Source organism: Galendromus occidentalis, unplaced genomic scaffold (genome assembly GCF_000255335.2).
Source record: "Galendromus occidentalis unplaced genomic scaffold, Mocc_1.1 scf7180000077497, whole genome shotgun sequence".
Taxonomy (NCBI): domain Eukaryota; kingdom Metazoa; phylum Arthropoda; class Arachnida; order Mesostigmata; family Phytoseiidae; genus Galendromus; species Galendromus occidentalis.
The window spans coordinates 1876839-1892066 of record NW_003805485.1 but is presented as its reverse complement, the minus strand read 5'-3'; the positions used below and the strand labels follow the sequence as shown (position 1 = coordinate 1892066).

Sequence of the window (15228 nt, the reverse complement as noted above, 5' to 3'; positions counted from 1 at the left end):
GAGCGGCGCGGCGCAACGACCCATCAAATCAGAAATAGTTGTGAAGCGTCGCTTCTCTGTGATAGACGTGGACCAGCTCGTTCCAGGAAAGAATTGTTGTGATAATATGCTCGAGAGATTAGTCGTCCGACGTTGTCGAAGCGAGCTGTCGGAGGCATGGGATCCGCATGAGCACATCTCGGGACTTCTTAGGATCGGAGGTCCAAGTACTTCTCGAGACAGTACACGGCAGAAGGGATGATCTCCCTATCCGGGTCTGCGAGAATCCGAGTTGAGCTCACCTATTTTTCACGGGAAACCAGGAAATTGATCCCTGTTGCCGGAGAGCTAGACCCTTCTTCCCCCCGTCCGTTCCTGAACATCTCTGTCTTCCGAAGGATATTTAGGGAGCCGACGTAGCTCTGTCATTGTTTTAGGTGATTTCTTGTTTGTACTCTCCTCACGAGTGTGCTCCTCATCACCGAATAAATAAATTACTCCGTCGGCAGCTCAGCTAGTCAGCCAGTCAGTCAGGTACTCATTTCGCGAACCATTTGGTCCTCAACAAGCGGAACGATGTTGTGACTGTCACTGGCGAGAGGCGGCGTCAGCGGCCACATGCATGCATACATCGACTGACGAACAACTGATTCTGGAGCGAGAGACACAAACGGACAGACAAGCACCCGCTCGTCCTGTGCTCTCGCACAAGTGGACTCCAGCCGCGATCAACTCGTTCAACAGTAGTAGCTGCTCGCTCCGCAGCTCGTGAGACTACATACTCCATTGACCGCCAGCCAAGCCGAAGACAAACGGACACTCCGGCAGGAACTCGGATAGACCTATCTGTCGGTGGGTACCGCGTGTGTACATACACACTCTTTGTCGGATAAATAGATGAAGATTCAACCTTGAAGGATACTTGACGAAGAAAGCCGGTGATTGAGTGAGTGAACGAGCGAACGAACGAAGGACAATTGAACGCGATACATGCATGCATGCATGCATATGTACGTTCATCGAGCGGAGAAACAACAATCGTTGCTCTCTGCCCACACAAACATGGGGATCCAACCCCAAGTGGTATAGCATCGTCTCCAGCACGATCGTGGTACCCAATTACCACCTGAACGATTCCGGAAAGGCACGATACGATATTTCGAATCAGAAAAACGAGCATAATGGCCCTGAGAGAGTTCAATCAGTCACATTCGGCCACTGGTTATCTGCGAGGTGAGCAGCCGTATACAGAGTCGCTGACTCCGGAGCTGCCTCACGATGGAATGAAATAACATCCTGAACTCATCCGATGTAAACAGTGCTGTCCCAGGAGACTCCTTGTCCAAAATAGTCTCTCACTCGACAGACTCCGGACCTCACGGGCCGACCCTGAGTCGAGCCACCGAGCAGGACTGCGTGAGATTCGGCAAGAGATAAGTAGAGTGAGCATGTGGGTGGATGAGGTAGCGAGCGTGAACGGAGCGAACAAGATAACACGATTAAGACTTCGAATAAAAGGCTTCGACCAACCTCTTCTCTCATTGAAATACGCCCCCACCAATCGAGCCAGCCAGCCAGCCGGCCAGCCAACCAAGCTGCCGACCAACGAAGGAAAGAAGGAAATGATGTTGATGATGATGTCAAAGAAGCAATGGGGTAACTCGCAAAGCCAACAGTTGTTTCGCTCCTTCAGGATTCGGCTGGTCCCGGTGCGAGCTCGTTCGACCGCGCGCCCGCTCGTCTGTCAGCCATCGTAATGCTCATGGGAATCCCAACAATTGCACTGTCTTTTGACTGAATACACACACTCACAAGAACGCTTACTTACACGTTCACATATACACACAGACAAACAGACCCTCTCCGTAACCTGGTTAGCCGCGGGATGGTGGAAAAGGAAATCTTTTTAGTGGAGTTGGAACCATTGTCGGCGTCGAATAGTCGTCCTGACGACTGGGAGTCAAAACATGGATAATGTAGAACGTACGTCAGATCGGACATGAATTAAATGAAGGGATGAGGCGAATGATTTCAGACGAAACAAGCGAAACAGAACAAAGTCGAGTGCACTTATATACGGATGAAGTCGTTGCCGATCAGGATTGAGACATCGCCTGGAGCCGAACGATCGCTAATTCGAATGTGTTCGCGTTTTTCGGTCTGTCTGTGGATCCGACCGCATCGGTGTATGTGTATCTGTGTTGCCGTATTTCTTCTGCCGAGCTTCAATGTTTCACAACTATAAATCACGCCACAAGCGGTCATGAGCGACTTTCGATAGCTAGCTAGCGAGCTGGCTATCCAGCCAGCCAGCCGACCACTAAGCGAGCGCGCGAGTGAGTGAGCCAGCCGAGCCAGTAGAAAACTGAGTGTCGAGGATGCCCCAGCCAGTCAGTCAGTCCGTCCGTCAACTTCAGTGTTCCCTAGATCTCACCACGAGATCGACACGAGTTGTCGATTGCCAATCGATCGGCGGACATAACAGTAGAGCAGGAGTCGATTAAGATGTTATTCCTTATTTTCTGCTTCGGAGCGGAATTTACGGAGACGCACCTGCGATCGTTTACACCGATACATTTCTCATTCGGATGCAGCGGTCGACGATCCTCATTGCGCCCCTCTCACTGCAAGTGCACACCTCGGATCCTGTCCGCTGGAATAACTCCGCTCAGGGGGAAAGCGTCCCCAATCCACAATCGAGCGGTATGAAGAGACTTGAGCATGCAGGACAAATCTCTCAAATTAAACAATAGGCGGAGAGTGGTGTCGGTTCGTTCGGCGGAGAGAACAATTTTTCAAGGAGCTTGCCTTCGTATAAGAATAAATAAGATCTTTCAGGATTATTAGATTATCGCATCGACGCGTCGCGCGCGATTCTGGTCCGGGGCGCCTCGGCTGCAATGCTCATCGAGACCGTCCACGTCAGAGAGCTCACCGCTAAGATCTTCCGTCGGGTCGATTCGACTTTATTGAATTGCGATCGAACAAAGACATAATCGTGTCTCGATCATCCTCCGCTGTCCAGATCCTAGCGTTTCCGATGCCCCCGACCGCAGCGACCATTGTGCTTTTCAAAACGAATTCATGAAGCTTTACTCGGAGCTGACGTTCATTAGTTCTAAAGTAGAGGCTTCTGGAGGAAAATATCTCGAGCACTGGCTGCGAGTATCTCTCAGAGACTTCGCAGCGATCCGATCGGGAAATCGGTATGCATTCCTCGGGCAAGCTTGAACGGCATCTCAAATTATGCTGGATCCATGCTTGAAACCCGAGTAAATTACTCGGAGCACGGGGAGAGACTGTACGGACTTCAACAGGCTCCGCGACAAGGTCGATTAGACCCATGGTCGTGGACATTCTGTCGTTTCAGCGGATGCGATCGGATGATGACACTCTGAATCAGCGGGCACCACATGGCAACGGTGTTGAGCGGCGTACAAAGAGCCTGGAGTTGCGCGCCATACCTCACCAATCTGTGCCATTCGTTCACATTGTGGCTCCCCGGCTCTCTCTCTCGAGAACGCCGGAATCAGCATCGACAACAAACATATTGCGAGTTTGTAACTCGAGAATAGGCGATCACTTGAACGAAAAGAGTTCGCTGTCGCTGTTTCTAATCGAATTACCATACAGAGTCGTATCATGAGTGTCCTCTCATCTCTCAAGGGGTTTTCATCGGTTGCTCTCAACTCTCCCCCGTTTTGGAGCTCCGCTTTTTCTCTTTGTGTGATCTTGGTCGGAATTTCACTCACTCAATCGATATCATGGGATCTGGATCACATTCTCGCGTCGCTAAATCTCTAATTTCTCGGTCTTGGGCTCTGCCCCATCTGGAGCGCTCGGACGCACAGGTTTGGCTCTCCGACCGGGACTCGTGGTAAGTTGTCATGTGATCGGTCGAAATTCTCGTCGATGATCGAATGAGCTCGGCGAAAGAGCACAATTTGAAAATCGAAACGAGAGGGGACTCGGAGAAAAGTGATGCTTCGGAGGAAGCCAATGATCGTGTTGAAACTCCTGCTGAGCCGAACGCACCGAGCCTCTCGCTCTCTATCGCTCGGACGGACGCTGTACGACATCGACGATTTGAGATGAAAAATGCCTTCAGTAATTGAGATATTCTGTGACTTTGAACAGTTTTCACCTGTGTGTGCGTGAGTGAGCCTGCGCTGCACGGTGAGGAGTCACGAGAGAAAGGAAGATAGAACGTTTCGATGCCTGTTTCATTGCCCATCTCGGTTTGCCTGACTGGAGTCGGGAGCAGCCGTATGCTGTATTTCTAGTTACGTAACCCAACACACTCACCGACGAGGAGCCGCGTACGGACGCCTGAAGACAAACGCGCATGCTACGTCGTTGAAGGCTCTATCGATAGACCTCTACAGATGCGGATGATTGCAAATCAGAGCCTTACGCCGCGTCGAAACGCCAAATCAGAGTGAAAAATCAGGCGGCGAACAAACACGCCATTCGATTTCACAATACGGCACCGCCTAGTCCCCACTGCGTTCATAATATGTAGGTACGTCTATCTCCTGTTTGGATCCACTGTTTGAAGGGATTTCATCTGTTGTTTTTTTTCATTTCCAGTGTGTGAACGCCCGATATGTTCTGCAGGCAGAGTGGATCGAGATTTTAGAAGACTCGATTCCTGAAAATGGGTTTGGATCATGGAGCTTCGTGGAGCCTTCATCCTTTTCCCCTCGGGATCTCAGGTCCGAGCCCTGGTCTCGCTGCTTCTTCCAGTCCCACGGATACCGTGCAATCGCTGAATGGAGGTGAAACACTAGCGGGCTCATATGACGAGCGAAACACTGCCGGCTCGTGAAACTCCGAACAAATCACGGAATCCTGTTGACTCGCAGGAGCAGACATGATCACCGGCGAGGCTGAACTTTCGTAACAATGTGATGGCTTCACAGGGCTCTGGTTTCTTCAGAAGAGGAATTCTGTCCAACTCGACAGATTGAAAAAAGAAGAAGCGGGGAGAATCTTGACGCCCACCCACTCAGGAACAGCCGATCTGGCGAGCAGGGCCAACAACTAACCAACTGAGTCACTCATTCGGGTTCCCGTTGTAAAGCCCTCTACGAAATCGGAGCATGGTCTATTCATCTAGCTGTTGCATCGGATATCCCTCACTGGAATAGTGGGTCGAATGCTTCTTGATTCTTCTCTCCGTTCACCGGAGAGCAGCGAGACACGGGAGTTCAGAAGGAGCTTAATATCTACAGGAGCTCTCGTGAACGTTCCCCTCCCAAAGGAGGTGCCGGAGTCGGTTCCAGAGAAGAGAGCACTGGTTTGGACGAGGAGAGGGAGAAGAGAATCAGAAAAGAGATAGAGTGGGGGCATCTCTGATCATCGTACGGACAGCTCCGTGTAGCGACCGACTCTGAGAGGTGAGACTATGTCACGACACCGTGCCAGCCGCCACTCCAGAGAACTTTCTGAGCCTGGAATATGGGGCCAGGGGAGGAGGAACAAATCAAGGCGCTCTGGGGTCTCCGCTTCCTCTGTTCCCACTGATGAGAGATCACATCGATTTCAACTTCACAGTCAACTCATCAGAGATAAACCTAATATCCCGCTATTCTTGTCCCGATGAGCTTCTTCGGTAGGAAAAGTGTCGCCGTGGTGCCTGAAAGGGATCGAGAGACGCCTCCCTATTTTCTCTTCCATTCCGCTTTGTCCGCCGGCTCTCCTCCGGAGCACAATCTCTTCCGCGCCGCTACAGCCTCTCTTTTTTTCACCCCTGACTTCGAGTCCCGCTATTACTCCCTTGCTCTTGTTCCCCTCTTCCTTCGTTTCACTTCACCTCAACTCCGAACAGTTCAAACGGAGTCGAGGGCGCGCACCCGCGCTCTATTTTCCCGTCTGTGCGACCAGTCGGCCGCCGGGCTTTCTGTCGATGTGAGAGTCTGAAAGTAAATCTCATTTGTCACCTTTTCCGCCCTGCCCGACATCCACCTCTCGCTAGAACAAAGAGAGTGGTGTTGTCGTCAGCAGCCCTAAGTGCTTTCTATAGCTTTGATATGGGAGTCAGTCGGCAAGCTAGCTGGCCCGGCGGGCTGCCTGCCAGCCAGCCAGCAAGCAGCGAGTCGGGCGATAGTGCAGGAATCTTCATAGAGTCCCTCCTCTTTGGGTCTGCCTTCCTCTTATTCGAGCTGGTCCGGATGACTGCCGAGTGCTCTACTGTACAATGGCTTATTGAATCATATCCAATGTGTATCAGCATTGCAACTGACGATAATGCCGCTTTCGAATATATTTCCGGGTTCGCTCGCGCCCGACACGGACGAGAACGATTCGCTTGAGTCACGTTCTCTTTCCGGACAATTTTTTTCGCGCGAAAAACTCAGTCCGGAAAAAGAATACAGGCTAAAGCGAGAGTAGATGAGACCAATTATTATAGAGACAATCATCGACATTGGAGCATACATCCGCGATCTTCTTGGACCGCGTCACGACGGGGCATTACGGATCCGTTAAAACTCAGATGGTGGGCACCTCGAGCCCCGACCTGCGAATTTCGGCCCGGGTCAACGACTCCGAGTGCGACCTGCCACCGTTTCCACGGTCGAACCTCCTTCGCAGTTTCGACGCGATTCTTCAGAGTCTCAATCCTCGATTCGCTCCCATGCTGGACGCGAGATATCAACCCGCTTATCCGATCTTGGGAATGACGGAAAGACGGAGAAACTCGAACTGTCGACGCTTCATCGAATTTTCAATCGAGGGACTCGAGCCAGAAGACGTATGAAGACTGTTGTAATTTCATACTTGGCTCTGAGAAAGCGAGGGACCAGAAGATCAAAAAATGAAATACCCTTCCTCGTCAACCGGCGGTCGGCGGCTTCTGAACGGCGCGCCCGTCGAGACACGAGGGACGTGCGCAGGAACTTTCGGCCGGGATCGCCGTTCGCTCGGCTAACCGACCGACCGCCCGCCCGCTCGTCCGTCCATCGGTCTGCCTACCCGCATCCGATTCCCAAGCGTTCGCATAATCGTGTGTTTGACTTGGGTATACCTTCCGCCATGGTCGTTTGTCGAGCGATCGAATCTATTGGGTTTGAAGACACTGAACGTTTGACGCGAGAAAATGAAATATCAGCATCGACCGGATCACGGACACCCGCGAAAATCGACGTTTCTGCCAGCGTGCTGTCGCGGAGACATCTTTCCTCGAGATGAATCCTCTGGGCTAGTTTCGAGATGTCCCGTCCGATAATGACTTCGATATTTCATTTCTTCATTCGACTACTTCCTCCCCGAAGCTAAGATGATTTCAGTCCGACCTCGCTCTGACCAGGTTTGGGTCGCTCCGACGCGAGAAGCTATCCAGCCAGCGAACTGGCTTTTGTTACCGATTGTGTTCCTATATCTTGCGGGACTCCTACTTTCCTCTTATATGTGTCACGCAGGCCGATCATTGTTCATTATTCTCTATTACCACCTGTACGATCATCGTCCCGAGTCGCTGACCGCTCCAGAGTGGAACAGGTCATCCGTGGCAACACCTCTCTTCGTGTGAGGTGGAATCCATTCCACTATATGATAATTTTCTGCTCGAAATATTATATCCTTCGAAAACGGTCGGCGTTGCCGCTACCTGTGAAATCATGAGAAGCATCTGCACAATCACCGACTGCATGATCCGCATCCTTGTACGCTCTTGAAGTGTGGTATGGTATTCAATTCTCGAAATGATCGATCGCTCGCTCGCTCACCCTCTTCGAGCTTGTGAGCAAAGAACAGTGAGCGTCCTCCCCGGCGCCACACGACGGCACTGTCGAGCTTGAGTTTCGCCATGGATAGCAAGTGGGAACGCCGTTAGGGGCTTTTGAGAACTCGCGGGAAACCGAGGGAAGCGAACACTCACTCGCGTAGGCTCGAAATCTGGGTGAGCCAGGAAACACTTCACAGGGGAATGAGGGTAGGGTGGAGGTTGCATGCGATCGTTGCTCGTTTTTAAATGGCCACAGCTGAATTGTGATTGATCGAACACACAGTGAACGTAGCGTGACCGAGAGCGAATTCAAAGTGTTTCTTCGTTCCTCCAAAACCACAGGAAGATGCGCTGCCAAGATGCGCTTCGCTTCGAAGACGCAGCGGGTGGATCATCGCTCGTCTGAGACGACGTTTCTTGCCTACGAAACTTCTTCTTTTTCTCTTTTCGAACTACTGCTTGGGTTGGATTTTCTTCTCAAACGTTTTCCCCGTCGATGAATCGAGTACCGTCGGGACTTCGCTGGTGTTCCGACACGGTACCGGACTTGAAGCTCCACTTAACGTCTATGAATTCGATCTCCCCGCTCGATGTGACCAACAGATTGGGATTTTCGCGCAAGAAGACCTTCCCAATTCAGCCAAAACTCTCCAGCCCGCAGAATTTCGGCGCTCTAGACGCCGATCGGAGGAACTGCGACCATTCTTTGTTCCCAGGCTTCGAGCTTAGGTGGGTGTCCGTGTACGAGCTCTCCGACGACGAGAACAACACGTTTATAGTTGAGGAAACGTCCGGGAGGCCGTATATTTCGTCGAGTTCGTTAAGTTGTCATCGGCCGAGATTTAATATTCCAATCAACAGCGACGGCGGCTGCAACAGCATCAGCACGGTTCTATTCAGCACATTTGGAAGATTGAGACGTCGTAATATATCTCCCGTCTACTGACAGCCGTTTCAACGATTCTATATTGCGAGCCTCGATGGACGACGACGTCATCGTTGTCGACGTCAACGAGAGCCCTGAAACGCCGTGTCGAACGGATGTACCTGGGCGATAATTAGATCAAACAAAGAACAAAGAGCTTCGATTCCTGTTCAAGGACTTTCGTGAAACCAGTATCGTACGGAATCTACGCCATGGAAACCCTCCACAGAGAGAGAGAGACCTCGTCCTCAGAGACGTTGCGCGTTGGTCTCAGAATCCGGCAGTTGCTTTGGTTTTGGTCGCTCACCGGTGTTCCGCTTGCCTCTTCGATGATTCCTCCGTCGATGGTTTCGAGGGTCTTCCGTTCGTCTGAAGTCGGAATACATCTGACACATGAAGAAGCCCAACTTGAAGTCAACAGTGCCGGTGCAGATGACGAACACTTCTCTCGTTTCATCTTAAAATGAAAGCCAGTGTTGCGTCGTCGTCTGACGCTCCGCGGCGGCGTTATGCGTTGTTTGCACAGGCGGTGTGGCCTTTTCTTTTTTTCTCGGTCGGATCGGATCTTTGATTTTAGTTTCTTTACCTCGTCGTCGATGTTTCAGCGGACGTTAAATCTACGGAAGAGGCTGACGAGTGAAATCCACGAGGATTTCGAAGAATCCCGAACGTCGTCGGGCAAGACTTTGAGCGGCGGCCGTCGAAAGGAATGAATATTTGTGCCATATTGTTCAGCAACACTTCAAAGGCTTGGCTCAGTCTCTCGACCGAGCTCTTTGAATTACTCCTGCTCCGTCATCCTCTCCGTGACGTCCCAGCAATCGCTCGAGTGGAACGGCCACTACTCATTTCACCCGACACCTCTCGGATTCATTTCGTGCCGGGCCGCCTCCTAACCCATTGTTCAGAGATCGGAGTACGGTCGAGACGGAGGAAACGCGAACGAGTATCTGAATTTGAATTAGTCGTCATCAATAGGCGTGATCAAGTCTCTGATCCATTCCATTTCCATACCGCCGAATCGATGCGATCCCTCTCGGAACTCAAGCTCCGACCGAGAATTTTTCCATACTCGCCCGATGAGCATCGTATCCCTCGAATCGAGCTCAATGGAAAAAAGTCCCGAATAATAGATCGAAAGGGTGCGAATTCCCACGGGAGCGTAACAAGTGCCGGCGCTTTCCACAAGTTCTCAGAAGCTCTATGGTCTCGATGTTCTTGTTCAACTCTCGGTCTGGCCTCTTCCTCCGCTCCCGCTCTCAACAGGAGAAAAATCTATTTGAGTCACCCACCTGGAACCAATTTCAACGTTCTCGGTCCATCATTTTCCGTACAGAACAGCACCTGACGCACTCAGCTCCGGTGTGATGGAGCCGAGTCTTCAAGTGAATTCATGATCGGAGGTCCGCCCGAAGTATTGCATCCGTGTTACTCATCCGGAGTACGCGGTTCAGGTACTCGAGCGAGGTTTTCGAACCCGCTCAGATTGTCACAGCGTTTTTCCCATAGATGCAGCAACAAGGCGCTTCGAATTTATCCGACGACTCGTTTCGAGCTTTAGAAATTGCTTTGAAACCGCCTCCCTCCCTCGGTTTGTCGTTTGCAACCACTTCAGTCGGCTTTTGTTACTAGATGAGTTGGCTGACTGAATGACTGACTGGATGGCTGGCTGGCAGCATGGCTGATGGCTGCCTGCGTGTCCGACTGGTACATTGTGAACATCTGAGTGGTAGGGAACAACGACATCCGGATTATCACTAGATTAACGCCTCCGAAGTGAACCTCTGAAAGAGTGGCTCGACCTTGCGATCGATCGCGCGCTCCGTTGGTTCTGTCCATCGCATGATAATCGTCCCAAAACCGCTCGTGATACCCACTCACGCAGGCGAGCATGAGAACAGGCACCTACTCGTCTACAGTATACAAACACTCTCGCTCCATTTAGGATGGTGTTGGTTTCACACTTTGCACCATTTAATGGTGACCAGCAGACCGAAAATGATATGATCCCCAATCGATTGTTACTCGGTAGAGCCGGCGTCGTCGGCCGGCGACATGAACCGCGATCTCGGAGCTCAGCTCTACACCTCGCTGAAGCGCTCGGGGACAGCGAAGCAGAACAGCAGGGCAGGGGAGTCACGACCTCGAGGACCGTCCAGGATCTCTCAAGACAATCATGGAGACCAATGAGCTCACGGATTCAGAGTCGGTCCGGAGTCTCTTCGCAGCTCTTGAGTTTTCCACAAAGCGTCCTCGGAACCGTTAGACGACTGCGATTCCTCCTCAACTACTCCGAGCGTTCCGGGTTAATGGACTCAACCGTCGATTCCGAATGGGCGCGAATGAAAAAGGAACGATTGTTAAAAACAAGTTTTTGCGCGTTTGTCGTCATCGTGCTTCTAGTGTCGCGCTCGTTCTTCAAGTGGAGTGTGAGAGAACGGCGAAGTGTTCTATCGCGGCTCTTGTCTTGTGTGACATGGCTGTTGCGGGTTGTCGAAAAGCGCGAAATCGAATTAGCATGTACAAGTGCGAAGAGCATTCTTCAGTTCGCACGGTAAGCCACGACCAAATCCATTCTTCTGATCGGTCCTCAGAACGGACTCACAGGCCGGGCACTGGCTGACTGACTGACCACAAAGAAGACAATACAGTCATCAAATAATGCCGCATTCTTCTTCGACCTCACGTTCATTGAAGTGTGCATTTGTGTGTTTTTGTGCGGATGTGCGCGCGCGCGCCCGTGTTTGCGGGAACTAGCACTCTGGAGAAAAGGCGGAACGCTATGGGCCAGCGCAAACTTTTTCTCAACATCCCCATACGCATCTTTTCGCTCTGTAATCAGACGTGCCCTCCTCCATTCATGGATTCACTCGTTCATCCAGAGCTCCCTTCGGTCCCCGAGCTGCTCAACAGAATTCGGAAAAGCAGCCAACGAGCGTGACGCATGGCGCCTCTGACTTTTCGCCGAGTCCGAGCATCAGCCGAAAACTTCTCAGTCTCTTCAGGGTCATGTCTTGAACCGCTGCCCTCGTCAGAGGCAGGTATTCGCTTTTTCCCTCCACTCCCGTCTCCCATATAGGTACTAAGCTCTGGTGAGGGGAAAGGCGTCGGTTTCATGATAATTCAGGTTCGCGAATGATTCCACGATGTCTCAATATGGGTTCGTTGCTGTTTTCTCGAAGCGCGACTGAAGTCGCCGCGCCAGAACACGGCAGACGAGAACGGAATGATGAAAGAATGGCTCTTTTTCCTCTCGTAGTCTCACTGCTAGTTGACGCGGATAACGAACACATCACGCCATTTTAAAATCACTTCGTCCTTACACAGACACACGGACGACCGGTCGGTGTGTCCGCCCGTTCGTCTGATTCAGTCCGACTTGTTCGGTGCTGATCGCATCTTCTTTTTCATTGCAGAAGATCAGCTAACAACAATTTCCTACCGACAACGACGGAAGCATCACCGACAACAACAACCACCGCCACCGAAACAACAGTAGCAGCGATCGTCGCGGCGACAACAACAAGGAGCAACAAGACCATGATTCTGAACTGAATGCGCAGCTGGCATCAGACGGATCAGGTCGGTCGGCAGGCACTCACTTCTCCAGAAGCAGGAGATCTGATACTCTCGTGATGAGTCGCCACCGTTGTCATCGTTGCCGCTGCTGCTGCTGTCTACAAAGGCTTTGTCTCGTTCGCGAGGAGATATCTCGCAACTCGCTCCGACTACCGTTCAAATAGACATCAATCACGGAACACCCCGGAAGGTTCGATTGGATGGGCTGGACCCTCGAAAACGACCGCAGCCGGACGAACTCGACGACAGCGGACCGTCGTCGTACATGGGCCTTTTGTCACGTTCAAGTTTGACGAATGCGTCGACGGACTGCTCCCTCGCTCACTGGGAGCTCGAAGTCGCGACGTGATGACGACTCGGGAGTTCGGGAGGGAACTAGGTCCATACCTAGTTGATCGACCATCGAGGGAAACTGACGCGAGAGGCGAGGGATACTCCTCCGAGTAGGGGGGAGGGGGAGGTCTGAGAATTTCCCAGCGATTCCCATCGGCGAGATGGATTATTCGAGCGGCAGAGGAAAGAGGACCCAGTGACGAATTATTGTCGGACGACGATCACGTCCATCTGGTCGCTCCGAAAACAAACTTTGACTAGACCACCATGTCGGTCGCGTCGAGCAGGTCAGCCGAACAAATGGAAGTCTCAAATTCAATTAGATGGAGAAAAAACTCACATCCGATCCTCTTCGTCGTCTTGTTCCCGTTTTGATTCCGTTTTCGAAGTCCTTACAATCGCGAGCAACTTCTGGCTCAGGTGCCCCACTGAGATGCTATCATCTGCTTCGTCAATATGATCACAGGAGCTAAATCGTCGTGATGGTATTCACTCTTTCATTCATCGAGATCCAAAGGGACGCACTGAACAAAACCGAGCCTGAATGCCATGTATACTTTAGCGGCCGCTTGCAATTGAACCTATCGAGCGAGCGAGCGAGCAAACGACCGTCCGAGCGAGCCAACGAATAAACGAACGGAGCGTATCGGTGATCTGAGCATTTCAGCTGCTCAGATCGCTCGATGCGTTGTTCGCAAAGAGGTTATGCATACTGACGAATCCGTTTTGTGCTCCCATTCGATATCGAACCACTCAACCCCCTTGGAACAAGCACAAAATGAAAAATAAATTTTCCATTGCTGATATTTGTACCTAGATGAATTGTCTAACCGAACATTTGATATGCGATATCGGTGGATATCTGGAACCTGATTTTTTTCTGCGGGAGGACTGCAAGTCCCCGACCCGAAAAGAATAGGAACTCGAAGGCTAGAGGAAGGAATAATTGTGAGGATTATTGTCTCAGTACTCACCGATTCTTGGCGGCGGCGGCTCGGTCCCTTTGGCGACGGTTCTTGAACCAGTTCCCTACCTGGGTCGGGGTGAGCCCAGTTGCCTGGGCGAGTTCTCGCTTTTTCGTTGGGTTTGGATATGGATCTTGCAGATACCACTCCCTCAAGAGGCTCCGGGTGCGCTCCTTGAAGCAGTGCGTTTTTTGCTCGCCGTCCCAGATCGTTCTGGGCAATGGGAACTTCTTGCGCACCCGGTACTTGTCCACAGGCCCCAGAGGTCTGCCACGCAGCTTTTCGGCTTCCTGGTAATGTGCCTCTAGCCACATTGCCTGCAGTTTCGCGTGCGACGACTTCGTGAAGCGGTGGCTCTCGAGGATCGCGTACAGTTCGCGGAAATTGCCGCTGTGAAACGCCACAAGGGCCCGGGCCCTTAGCACACTCTCGTCGCGATTGAGTTCCGCGCAGTTCGGATGAGCCACGGGAAGCGACCACAGGAAGCGTCCGAGTCTCTCGATATCTCCACTTTCCTCGAGCGTCTCGCAGACCGCGGCCACCTGCTGGACGGAAAAGTTCAACGTCGGTAAGGCCGCGGCGCCCGTCGTAGACGAAGGGGATGCCCTAGAGGCGGGGGACGCGGGCGCGTTCGGAGGTGTCGACGGAGGACTCGACGCACTGTTGTGAGTGTGGTTGTTGTTGTTGCTGCTGCTGTGATTGTTGTTATTCGAGTTGTTGCTAACGGCGTTTGCGTTGGTCAGGGCCGCAAGGGCCAGCTGCGTGGCGGACCCCTGAAGGGCCGCGCACATCATGGCATTTACGTTTGCCAGGTTCAATTGCGAGGGTACGACCATACCAGGGACTGTCGACAGAAGACGACTTGGACTACGTGCGGGTGGCTCCATCATCTAGTTTCGATAGCTTGTTCTAGTTTCTCGTGTGCTCGTCGCGAGCAGATATTCGCTCTTCTTAATAGCTTGCTTGATTGATTGATTGTTCTCACGGCTAGAGACTGATCCCGGATGAGTGCGTGGGCGATTGTCCGCTCAATCGAACATCCACCAATGGACTGAACTCTCGCTCTTTCTGTCGTCGATCTATCGGTCAATCGACGAATCGATGAGAGCCAGCGACGCCGTTACGTTGTTCGCTGCAATGCAGAGAGTCCGAACGACCTTCACAGGGAATTTTTCCTTTGGCGGGTCGAGGACGTTCAGTCAATTTCACCCCTGTCTGCTCCCGTGGGAGACTGGAGGGGGGCGGGGGACCAGGGGAGGACAGTCGGCCTCGGCCCGCGATTGATTATGCAACCAATCGGATTGCTCAGCCGACCGATCGCAGAATCGATCCGCGGGAAGGCGAATCAGTCATGTGACGGTCAATCAATTCATGGAACGGGAATCGGGAACGATTCCCTGGACGCTGAGCTGGAGGACGATAATGATCTTCTAGACGATGACGGTGATGGGAAGAAGTCACACTTCGGACGGAGCGTTGGGTTGGTCGGAGGTTTTTCTGCTCCAATATGTGCGGATGATGTGGGAACAGTGAGGGAATGACGTTGTCAAACAGCTAGGGACACGGTTGCACTATTTTGTCGGATGCACAGTCACTCCCGGATTTCTCCCATAGAGTCTCGCGAAGCAGTTTCGTTCTTTCTGCCGCGAGGGCGCACGAAATTCGACAGTTCCTCTCGAACGTCCGTCGCGGTACCGACGGTTTACACAACCTAGACCAGC

General features: G+C 52.1%; 1 protein-coding gene across 1 annotated transcript in view; it reads right to left on the bottom strand.

The window, feature by feature from the left end:
• LOC100905735 (homeobox protein SIX6-like) overlaps positions 1-14343 on the bottom strand; it is a 31844-nt gene extending 17501 nt beyond the window's left edge. The window contains exon 1 of the mRNA XM_029112394.1: positions 13517-14343. Coding sequence (XP_028968227.1) covers positions 13517-14343 — 827 coding nt within the window. The remainder of the gene's footprint in view (positions 1-13516) is intronic.
• Between the last annotated feature and the right edge of the window lie 885 nt (positions 14344-15228).